This window comes from Dreissena polymorpha, chromosome 16 (assembly GCF_020536995.1).
Source record: "Dreissena polymorpha isolate Duluth1 chromosome 16, UMN_Dpol_1.0, whole genome shotgun sequence".
NCBI lineage: Eukaryota > Metazoa > Mollusca > Bivalvia > Myida > Dreissenidae > Dreissena > Dreissena polymorpha.
Genome location: NC_068370.1, coordinates 12,625,009 through 12,637,851, shown reverse-complemented (window position 1 = coordinate 12,637,851; position 12,843 = coordinate 12,625,009). Strand labels below are relative to the sequence as shown.

The 12,843-nt window shown below is 31.9% G+C and overlaps 1 protein-coding gene across 1 annotated transcript; it reads left to right on the top strand.

Moving 5' to 3' along the window:
* The first annotated feature begins 7,475 nt into the window (after positions 1-7,475).
* On the top strand, positions 7,476-11,569 carry LOC127862939 (protein FAM183B-like). The gene is made up of 4 exons (XM_052402208.1): positions 7,476-7,677; positions 10,208-10,267; positions 10,444-10,547; positions 11,062-11,569. The coding sequence occupies exons 1-4, from the start codon at positions 7,551-7,553 to the stop codon at positions 11,173-11,175; spliced, it is 405 nt and encodes a 134-aa protein (XP_052258168.1). The 5' UTR covers positions 7,476-7,550; the 3' UTR covers positions 11,176-11,569.
* The last annotated feature ends 1,274 nt before the right edge of the window (positions 11,570-12,843 follow it).

The window sequence follows — 12,843 nt, the reverse complement described above, 5'->3', positions numbered from 1 at the left end:
TGAGGCACGAACGACAACTCTGTTAGGAGAATGAACCTGCCCCTGACACTGTGCACATTCAATACAACACCAAACAACAACAGACCACTTTGGGCAAATCCCAACATAAGGTATTTGTCATACATGTAGTTATCTCAAATCTATATGGGCAATTATAACGTATCAAGGACACTGACGGCTTGGTCCGGGTCTGATAAAATTGCAGTGTGGAAGAACATTATGCACAGAGGGGACGAACATGCAACTAAACCCAACTCAACATTCTGCAGATGATGTGTATAAGGGTATTAAAATGTTGTGAATCAGGTATCAATAGGCCTAGTTTGGGAGCAAATGCAATTCAAAAGATCACATACTTAAATTAATCGTAAAGTAATCCACAGACACAACATAAGAGCTGACACAAAATTAGGCGGCGCCATCTATATAGTATTTAACCCTCAAAATGCCATCATCCACAATAGCAAAGTAAAATATAAAAGCAACTTACAGTATTCACATGTGAAGTGGAAATAATTAACAGCGATATAACATGGCTTAACGAAATAGAAACACATGAATGGTCAAACTATTTTATAATATCAAACTCACTCAGCGCTTTACAAGAACTAAAAGCAGGAACATCTTTAACCCTACCTGACATAATATATGAAGTGTAAAAGAAAACTACAAAACTTAGCAACCAAAAATAGCTCACTGAAATTCTTATGTGTTCGAGTCAAGTAGGCAATTTGGGGAACGGACATAATGACCAAGTGCTAGGATGGATCTCAAGAGGGTCAGCTTTCAGATTTAAAAACAAGTGAACGCGATCTTATCGCAATCATTAAATATAGCATGTAGTATACATAAAAATAAAACATAATCAGGTGAAATACATAGCATATTGTTCCTTGTAACTAAATAATAGTAATCACATATGTGGTATCCTGATTACTTTATAAAAGATGCAAGGCTATCTCTGTATAATACAATATTTCAGAGCTCCTTAGATGTCGAAAGGTGACATCTAAACTACCCATGTGATGAGCTACATATGAAAATATATACCCCGGAACATTAAGGTCCTATTGGACACCGTTCTCTGACTTATTTAGATCAAAATTATATCTTTCCCTGAAAGGTCACAGGGGCAGAGCCACCCAATAGATGCACTCTACGAAGAGGTTGATGGACCCATAAATAAACTTCGAAATACACACGGGCATGTAAATCAACCTCATTCTTTTTTTGCATAAGAATGTAATAAGGCGAAATGTGGATGAAAATGCCACTCAACCTCCTGCTGATAGTGGGAATATGGGCATTAAGCTTTGTGTGGTAACATTCTGTTCAAGTTTCTACAAAAATATGACAAGTTAAATAAAAATAATTTTAAAAATGAAACTTTTTTATTTAACGCACCACTTTATTTGTTTTAAACAATCATAACAGAAATAAATTATAGGATATTCTTAAATATATGTTTTATGCATTACCTGTAGATATTTTTGAAGAAGATGATATAACGATATAAATTGGATTTTGTTTTCCTTTTAAAATAAGTTAGAACACTGGTGAAAATTGTCAAGGTATTCACAACTAGATTATTCTTTATAATACCATTGGACTGATTAACATAATCATAAGTTCAAATTATCTGGGTACAATGTCATCCGTCTTTTTATGTTGCCTCCTTGGCCCTTTTTGCTGTTTCTGCCTCGTCCTACCTTCATTCTGTCTTGGCACATAGAAGAGATTTCTGTATCGCTGGCTTAACTTTCTGTGCAATAATGACAGCTTTGCAAATTTGCCGAAAATTCAATGCACATTCATAAGTTCAAAATGGCTTTTAAATTTATACAATTACCGGAACATTGTCATACAGCATCACCCATGTTACAACGGTACAGAAAAAAGAGGACGCCACGCTCCACCGTCGCCTCTATTTTTTTTCAATGATTACATTTTAAGTTTATAGAAGTCCATTACTTTCTTAATTTTTATGACGTGTTATCTGTCTTGCACTCTCGTATGACCGGGAAGGCAATTTATACGTTATCGTGAAATAGATTTACTGGTCGCTAATAAATGTCTATGGTGTGACCTGCAAACAAAGCTTTGATCGAATCGTTAAATTGTATAATTTCTTTGCAATAAATTCACTCGTTATGGTTTTTATATCTGGGTAGACTACACGAAGTTTAAAAAGAAAATATAACGAGTTTTTTTCTTCAGCACAACGTGATCATGGTGAGCTTTGGTGATCGCATTTTGTCCGTCGTATCTTTACCTTGCTAATACTTTAGAGGCCACATCTATTTTCTATCTTCATGACATTTGTCACAGCATGTGCCCCACTCATATCTTGAATGAGTTTACAAAATGTTTCCGTTTGTTTGAAAAACATGGCCTAAGGGGGACGGGGAATAAGTCCGTATATAGCTATAATAAAACATGTTTAACACTCTGAAATTCACATGTATTATCAAATCTTCATGAAACCTTGTTAGCAGATTTTCTCTTATGATAGCATGGCCCCAGGGGTCGCGGCATTTTTTACTATATAGCTGTAGTTAAACCTTCTTAACACTCTGGAAGTTACATTTATTTTACATTCTTCGTGTCAGTACATTTGCTCTAATGATATCGATCTTAAATAAGTTTTAAAAACGGTTCCGTTCTGTCAAAAACATGGCCGCTCGGGAGCATTGCATTTTTCCTTACATTGCCTTATACAAACCTTGTTAATACTCTAGAAGTCACATTTTTTGTCCAATCTTCAACCTTCATGAAACTTTGTCAAAACATCTGATCATGTGTCATTAGGATATCATGGACGAGTTCGAAAATAGTTCCGGTTGGTAAAAAAATGGCAGTTAAGTGGAACTTTTCAATATGAATTTTAACGCTTAAAAATCTTATTTTGTAATGTAAATTAAGGGAATATAACAAGTAAATCAGCACATTTCTGACGTTTAAAGCTTTAAAGTTTGGTCTGAAATTCACACCAATGTTGAAAGCTTTAGATTAAAGAATGATGTTTGGTGAGTCATCGTGAAACTTTGTCAGAACATTTGTCCCAATGAAATCTCGTTTTTAATTTAAACTGGTTCGTGTGAGCTCAAAAACATTGTCATTTATACACAAAATATGTTAATAATCTAGAAGTCCCTTTTTTGTCGAATCTTCATGAATCAGCTCACACTTTCTCAGAAAAGTCTAGTTTCTTTTAGTCTATGTTGAGCGCCTTAGGGCCCATGTTGCTATTGTATATATGGCCATTTTAGTAGCATTATATTTGCAGCCATATGTCTAACCATTTTTTCAAACTCTGCAGAAAAGCCTATACCGGGTATGTGCATTTTCAGGTACATTAATACATTATTTTATATGACTACAAGATCATGTTTCATGAATGGAACGGAGAAATCTATCTCAGTGGAGAACATACTAATAAACAAGGCATTGCCTTTCTGATAAAAAATAATATAGGGGTCACAGTCGATAACTTTAAGGAAATAATAATTGGCAGACAAGCAAGTATAGATATCAAAATACACGAAACACAAATAACATTAATCAACGTCTACGGCCCTAACATAGACGATTCCACATTTTACGAAACATTACAATCCTTTATAATTAATAACCAAGATAAAAATATTATAATCGGTGGTGATTTCAATACTGTCCTGAACCCATTAATAGATAAAAAGAATGGAAACCTTTATACTCATACTAAAAATAGAAACATTTTAAATAACATAATTGAAAACTACAATATGATAGATATCTGGCGTACAGTATACCCAAACGAAAGCAAATTCACCTGGCACTCAAACACAAAACCAACAATACTTTGTAGATTAGACTATTTTTTAATATCTGAATCTCTTTGCAACATTATTGACACATGTAACATAAAACCAGGATTTATGACTGACCACTCCCTAGTTGAACTTAAAGTGCACAATATACAACCTGAAAGAGGCCCAGGATACTTTAAAATTAATAACAGCATCTTATTAGATACACAATATCAAACACAAATAAAACAGGAAATATTAAATACAGTTCAAAATAATAAAGATGCAAACCCAAACACCTTATGGGAAGTAATAAAAGGAAATATACGTAACACAACAATTAGATACACATCATTTAAACAAAAAGAAACACGCAAACTTGAAACTGAAACAATCCAAACCATTGAAACACTTGAAAAACAATTGCATCAAACAAACACAAATGATACCACCGACATTGAAAATGAAATAACATTAAAAAAACAAATATTAGATGGAATCTATCATACACATCTCAATGGAATTTTACTAAGAGCGCGTGCACAGCATGTTGAACACAATGAAAAAAATACAAAATATTTCGCAAACATTGAAAAACGTAGAAGTGAACAAAAAACTGTACACAAATTAGTAGTCAATGGCAAAGATATAACAAACAGAACTCAAATACTAGAAGAACAACGTTTATTTTTCGAAACCCTCTATAAACGAAAAAATGTTGAAAATAACACCCTTTTTAAAAATACACATCACGCTTTAAACCAGGAGGAAAAAGAACTGTGCGACGGATTGCTTAATGAATATGAATGTGGATTAGCTCTAAAAGAAATGCAAAATAACAAAAGCCCAGGATCTGATGGAATCACAATCGAATTCTATAAAATATTCTGGAATGATATAAAAACACATCTAATTAATTCACTTAACTATTCATTTAACAATGAAAACTTAACCACGCTACAAAAACAAGGTATTATATCACTTATCCCAAAACCTGGAAAAAACTTAGAATCCTTATCAAACTGGCGCCCGATTAGTTTACTAAACAATGATTATAAAATTGCAACTAAAAGTATAGCAAACATAATAACAAAAATATTACCATCAATCATTTCAAAATCTCAATCTGGTTTCATAAAAGGACGTTACATTGGTGAAAACGTTCGTCTTATCCAAGAATGCATAAACTATTTCAACAATTCAAATAATCCTGGTCTAATATTCTTTGCAGACTTTGAAAAGGCATTCGATTCGCTTGATCATTCATTTATGTTCTCTTGCTTAGAAAATATGAACTTTGGTGAAAGCCTCATTCAATGGGTCAAACTATTCTATACCGATATTAACAGTATAATCATTAACAATGGCTTCTTTTCAAACAGTTTTAACATCGAACGAGGGGTTCGACAAGGATGTCCACTCTCATCATCGCTATTTATTATTTGCATCGAGTATCTATCACATCACATCCAATCAAATAAACACATAAAAGGCATATCACTAGAACCTGACGAAGAAATCAAACAATCCCTATTTGCTGACGATGCAACTTATTTTTTAAATAACAATTACGATTCTTTCCATAACCTAATAGAATCGCTAACCCTTTACGGAATGACATCGGGTCTTAAACTAAACAAAAGTAAATGTACTGTGTTACGAGTAGGTAAATTAAAACACATTAATGTTCAATATTAAAAAGAAATGAAATTTAATTGGACATCCGATGAAGCCACAACGTTAGGAATTACATTCACAAATAATGAAAAGGATACAGTTCTTAAAAACATACTACCTAAATTACAGAATTTTAAAAACTGCTTAAAATCATGGCATCATCGTAAACTTACACTAATCGGAAAAAACACAGTATTGAAAACGTTTGCACTTCCTAAATTAATATATGTATTAACAGTTCTCCCAAATCCACCAAATGATGTTATTAACGATATAAAATCAGCAATATTCAATTTCATATGGGACGGTAAGCCTGATAAAATAAAAAGAACTCAGTTAATTCAATCTGTAGAAAATGGAGGTATCCAATTAACGAACATTGACTCATTCTTGAATGCAGTCAAATGCAGCTGGGTTAAACGATACCTAGATAATACCAATACGAGTAAATGGAAATTATTCTACCAGAAAATCCTAAAAAAATATGGTGACTCCTTACTCTTTGAATGTAACATCAGCGATACTATCTTACATAAAATTGCAGACGAAAACATATTTCTGTCTGATGTTCTATCAGCATGGAGTGATGTCACTCATAACTTAGAAACCCAAACCAGCAGTAAAACAATTTTATGGAACAATAAAGACATAACTTCAAACAATAAGACGTTTTTCTATAAAGACTGGTTTGAACGAAGCATTAAATATGTCGACCAATTATATGACTACAGAATTAAGGATTTCTACTCTTTTGATAATATATGCTACATATACGGAATACCTTCAAATAATTTTCTGAAGTACTACACACTAATCAAAAGCATACCCATACATATTAAATCTGAAATCAATACAAATAATACACCATGTACTCAAACAACATTTGTAGAAAACATACTTGGAAGAAAAAACAAAATAAATAAAATATTCTACACACTACAAATTAAAAACCCTACAGAAAACTCCAAAATCCAAAATAAATGGCAAGTCCTTTTTGGAGAAAATGAGCTTAATTGGAAACACATATTTACCATGCCATATAAAGCAACAATTGAAAGCACACTGAGAAATTTTCAATATAAATACATCCATAGAATTATAGCTACAAATAAATATCTCTTTAAATGCAAATTATCTAACTCAAATATGTGTGACTTCTGCAGTGAAAACATTGAAACTATAGAACATCTTTTTTGGGAGTGCAAACACATCCAGACTATTTGGAATCAATTAATATCCTTTCTTGAACAACATCAACTAAACGTTAAACTATCTTTCTTAAATGTAAGTTTCGGAATTAACTCATTGAAATCAATAGACTGTAATAATATTGTGAATTTTATGGTTATATTGATGAAATATTTTATCTTAAACATGAAGTACAAAAAACAAGTACCAAATTTTAATTGCTTTGTCCATAGTCTTAAACTAAAAATACAGATTGAGAAAGAAATAGCCCTCAGTAATGACACATTACAAATCTTTGAACAAAAATGGAATCGGATAAAATTCTCATAATGTTTTGTCCACTTAAATACATTTCATTCTAATGTTAGTTTATTTCTCTAAAATAGTTTTGTTTATTTTTTTTATATTTTTTTTTTATCTGACAAGATTATTGTGAATATACAACAAAACACACAAGTCCAGTATGCTTTCTTCCGACTTTATACAACTCATCATTTTTCATAACTATTCCTCTGTTGTTCTTTTCTTTTCTCTCTAAAAAAATAAATATATATTAGCATATCTTGTATAACATGTCTGGACTTTATTGCTTTGTACAATCACTATGTTTTATGATCATATACATGTTTACATTGTATGTATGATATTGAATAAAAAAAAAAGATCATGTTTCAAATACTAAATAATATGCTGCTATTTAATAATAAATAAACACGTATATTTAATTCTCTTCACTTTGTAAAAATCCAAAGACTGTAGGAATATTAGAGATGCAGTTGTAGTGTAACCTTGTTCAATAATGAATCGTGTCGGTAGATTTTCTTTGTGGTAGTATGACTTGCTTGACAACGACTTTGACAGCAGATCAATAGTCACTGATGTAAACAAAAAAGGAAAATGGCAAAGTTTGAGAAAGAACCCCCGAATTTTGTTCACCAAAATGCAATTCTATGTGAAACCATTCATAAGGAGCAAAGGACGTCAAAATTGTATACAAATTATAGTGTAAATCCTTTTAAAAAGAGTGAGTAGAACATGATTCTTTCATTGTGATTTGGATATCAATGATTGTGAATATATTTATGGTAGTCAGTATTCTTACGCTAATCTTAAACATTTTCTAAAAGGGTTTACGTTGCAGAAATGCATCTTAAATTTTGAACAACCAGATTTTCTATGTGACTTCATCTTAGTTGTAATTGCTTTAATCCAGATCTTTAGGAAGTTTGTAAACTTTGGTGCCACAGGTTGGTGGGGGTGAGATGTTTTTTGTGTACTGTCCATAGTTTTCCATAATGTTTTTCATGTAAAAGCAATTTTCAAGGTATATATTTTGACATTATATACAACACATATTCATGTACCATGTTAATGTTCATATGTCATATGAAAAGTTATTGTAGCAGGAAATTAAAGGGATCTTTTCACGCTTTGGTAAATTGACAAAATTGAAAAAAGTTGTTTCAGATTCGTAAGTTTTCGTTTTAGTTATGATATTTGTGAGGAAACAGTAATACTGAACATTAACCATGCTCTAATATAGCCATTATATGCATCTTTTTACGATTTTAAAACCTAAAAATTATAAAGCGTTGCAACGCGAAACGATTGAATAATTTGGAGAGTTCTGTTTTTGTCGTTAAATTTTGTGAAACTACGAAGATTGCTTATATAAGGTATAAAATACGTCAATAATGTATACTCGACGGAATAGCTCAGTAGGCTAGAGCGTTTTTACTTCAGGACTCTGGCAGGACTCCAGGGGTCACTGGTTCGAAACCTGCTCCGGGCAATGTTCTTTTCCTTTTTTTAAATGTTTTCTTGATTTTTTACTGGAGCTTTTACGATCCAATGTTTACATTTATCAATATAGAGCATTTAATGAATAAGTTAAAAAAAATGCCAAAATCTGTGAAAAGGCCCCTTTAAAATGAAATATATAAGGGTGCAGTCACATGACTTTGTGGGGTTCACAATTAAAATTTAATGGATGTAAACACAATGGCAGTGGTGCTTATGCTGCTTATGGCTATGCGAAATACATCAGAATTTCTTTATTTAATAAGCCTGTGTTCTTGGCCAAAAATTCAATTTATACAGCATTCATTTACACAGTAATGCAGCATGAAAATTTTGGCACCAATGTCAGGTATTCAAGAATGTATTCTTAAACCTTGAGATATCCGCACAAACTGCAAAAAAATTCTTTGATGCAATAAAGATTTTGCAAATGTATTTCAATTACTTGAGATATTTGCAAAAATAAAGTTATTAACGGTGTGTCTACATTCTTTCCAGCTCATGTTTAAACCCCTGAAAACCCCATTGATCCTGCACCCTGTATATTGTGCTACAAAAGATAAAAACCTGCACTTTGTCTCTCGTTAAATCTTCGTTACTATACCATATTTAGCTTTGATATTGTGGCTATTGCTATACTTAGGAACACATATTTTTTATGGTTTAACTTTATTTTACGAAATATTTTGCAAAATATTGGTTGATTTTAAGTATTTTACTAACAAAAAAGTATCTGTTTAAGTATCTTTATATATTGAATTATTTGAAAAAAACAGAATATGTAGTATAAAAGCAGTGTCATTTCAAAACAATTAACCCTTTCAATGCGAGAACCTAATTTTGAAGGCCTTTTCAAACAGTTTGGATCCAGATGAGACACCACAGAACGTGGCGTCTCATCAGGATCCAAACTGTTTGATATTCTGATAGTATTCTTTGAAAAAATTCGAAGAAAATGCTAATTTTAGAAATTCAGCAGACGACATTTTAGCAGAAGAAAAATTTCCCAGCATGCAAAGGGTTAATGTAAAAAATAAGCACAAGTGTTTTACTTTAGGTACATAGATACTTAGGTTAAAAACTTACTAAACTGTTTCAGAAAGAACATTCAAGAAGAAAGTGGAATCACATTAATTTGTTCAAAAAATGTATTTTGGACATTATGCAATGTACATTTCTTAGAAAAGTTTGAGGCAATATAAAAATTGTCTTAAAGTGAAATTAGTTATTGAAAACATGGTTTTTGCTTACCAAAATATTTGGGCGGCCCCATCTTCTACCTGTAATTTGATGGAAGTGAACTGTAGCATTTTCTGTATTTTGGTCATGCATACAGGTTGTCTACTAAATTGTTTCACATAATAGCTAAAATGTTAATGCAATTGAAATAATCAAATTAAGGAACCAATGAGTACAGCCAATGGCATTTACAGTTTTTGTTTCAAATCCAGCTGAATTATGTAAATTCGCACCAATTTTGATTATCTAAATGCCTTTAAAAAATAGTGCTTTATAAATGAGTGCAATAGGAAATTGTCAGTCTAAATTTTCAGACACGCTCTTTTGCAAAATGTTTTGTTTCTAAACAAAATGTAAATTGACAACTTATATCCCAGTGATCCGGGGGTAAATGTCAAAGTCGAGTGACGATGAGTCTAGTATCATGATCAGACTATAAACCCATGCATACATTTTGATTAAATACAAAATACATAATGTGTGGATACTAATGGAACTGTATCTTTTAATTTCAGTCCATGTTATCACTGGTAAACCTAACTCATCCCATGACACGGAAGAGGGAGAGGAAGATGGTAGGTTCTATGATACTAAATATAGTACATGTACCAATCAGATAATTTAACAGATTTGTGTTGGGGGGAGAACTCTTAAACTAATAAATTTGGAAGCTATCAAATCTTTCATATTTATTCCATGTCTAAATAAATATAAATTTATCAGACTTAAAAAAAAAAAAACTGCATTTCAGAGCACTTCAAGAAAGTGATCTCCAGAGCACATCTAGAGCCTGTGAAAAAGTACACATACCCACAAACAGAAGCACAGGAGGTTGGCTGGATAACAAGACCACTGGTGGGTTGATTTGTTGTAGACACTGAATTTGTACATTTGATTTAAAGCTTCACACAAGTTTTCAAACTCTTCATTAATGTTATTTCTGGTATGTGTTTATCGTTTATATATACATGTACCAGCGGCCTAATACATAAACTGATAAAATACTGTTAACAACATTTAATACCAAACTTACAAGTAAACTTTTCTACAAGCAATTGTTTTATTTGCCATCACATATTGTTTTTATGTAGACTGACTATTACTATTTATCTCTGAAATATGGGGCATGATTTTTTTATCTCAAGGATTGGATCAAAGTGTTCGTGCCTTTAGTTTAAATATTTTTGTTTCACTTAATGAACTTTACAATATTGTCTTAACATAAACATCTTCACTCATACATTGTTTGTGTTTGTTTATCATATCATGACATTTGTTTGAATCAATTTTAAACATATTTATTTGGACATAACAACAGAATAAATAAATGCAATTTATATTTATTTACTTTACCGGCTTCAATTTTTAGATTGACATCGATAGATCTGACAAGAGATTGCATCACTTCCGACAGAACACTGCTATTACCAAATACATGGACGCAGCTTGGAGGGTGAAGGAACAAACAGAAAACTTGAATTAACTTCTAGACTCTAGGATGTTATATTTTATAATATTATTTTATCATATAATGTACTTACCCGTAACTGCCATTAATATTAAAACTCTGTGATATTTGTTTAGATAACTGCAAGTAGTGTTTACATGTAAACATTTTCACATATTTTCTTATTAAAATGGACATTTATTTGCTAGCTCCCAAAATCGTGATTACCTGTATTGTAACATATTGATTTGTTGCGTAGCGTTAACCATTTGGAATTTTTATTATGTTGTAACTTATAATGTATACTTTTCAAAACAATAAAAACCATTTTAGAGCTGCCAGAAAAACATTCTGAGACAGAGACAAATAACCAAACATTTATGTAGTGTTACACAAATCATTTCAAATTGGAATAAAAAAATGAGCTTTTCTTTGTGTGTGGGGTTTATATCCGGTGGAAATCTAACCTAACAACTGTATTGAAAGCATGTGTTGAATGTATTAGTAGCCAAAGTTAAAGTATAAAGCCAAAATTGTTCTAAAAAACTTGATGGTTCTATCTGGAAAACATGTTTTTTCGGCGTAAGCTGTATTAAGCCAGCTTTTCACCCTGACTTGACCTTTGTAAGGGTCCAATAATACTCAAATAAAATTTCCCGCGGCTAGGTACGAATGAATACACTTCATTTATTCCATTGGCTGATTTGAGTATAACACCAGAACATTGGAAACATATCCGCGTCTTTGTAACACTGTTTTACTGCATGAAACAATTTTATCTCTAATGAAAAGGCTCAATAGATAGAACAGTTTTACAATAAATTTTCGACATAAATACAGTTTGTGCGTTCACCTTTTATTTTCAGAGAATTACCAGCGCAAAAGCGTTTATACTAAAGGCTATGTTGTCATATTTAGTACTTACTTGCATTGCATTTCAACCCGCGAGGTTTCGGGTCAATAAGCGGCTATTTGTGAAAGTCATAGTTTATATACAGTTCATCGTCGGAGTTCGCAGAAGGGGTTGCGATCATTGTGTTACACCGGTCTTACTGACAATAACGTAGTGACTGTAATGCATTGCATTCCAATCCGCAAGGTATCAAGGTCAGTTTGTCAGTTTGCGGTCAGTTGTAGAAATCTTTATATATACGCCGTCTCGTAAACTTTGTGCACTTGAAGTCTGTTTTGATCAGAAAGATACTAAATAAAGATATTCGGCGATATTATTGTGGTATGTCAATCATCGATTTTTAATATGGTTTCAACATTGGCATGATAAGGACCAATTTTGATAAAATTAATTAGAAATATTTATCCATTTAGACCAGTTTATTAAGCATGAGCACAATAATTCACTATACTATAATTATGCAATTAAATAAGATTCGAGTATTGCCGGCTGACCTATATGCACTCGTTTATTTTCATGTTTCTTGTGTTTTTCTATTCTGTAAATATAGATATCTGAGTAATAATATCACATAAAGCATAATAAGCCACGAAATCTGGCGCAACACCCCGTAATTGATTTGCTTATGATGTAGCTAAGAACTGCGCAGAAAAAAGGCATCCGCTACTTTTTATCTCATAGAGATAACTTTTGATCGTTCATAAACATCGACCACAATCAACGCCGTATATCTTTTTTAAAGATATTTCTTGTTTAATGTTAAACACAAATAAATACATTGTTTTCTTGTC

Bases quoted from the DNA above. Each gene is read 5' to 3' on its own strand.
- LOC127862939 (XM_052402208.1), top strand. From the start codon at position 7,551: ATGGCAAAGTTTGAGAAAGAACCCCCGAATTTTGTTCACCAAAATGCA. The intron at 7,678-10,207 runs GTGAGTAGAACA...TTTTAATTTCAG, and splicing joins TGTAAATCCTTTTAAAAAGA to TCCATGTTATCACTGGTAAA. The intron at 10,548-11,061 runs GTGGGTTGATTT...TTCAATTTTTAG, and splicing joins GCTGGATAACAAGACCACTG to ATTGACATCGATAGATCTGA.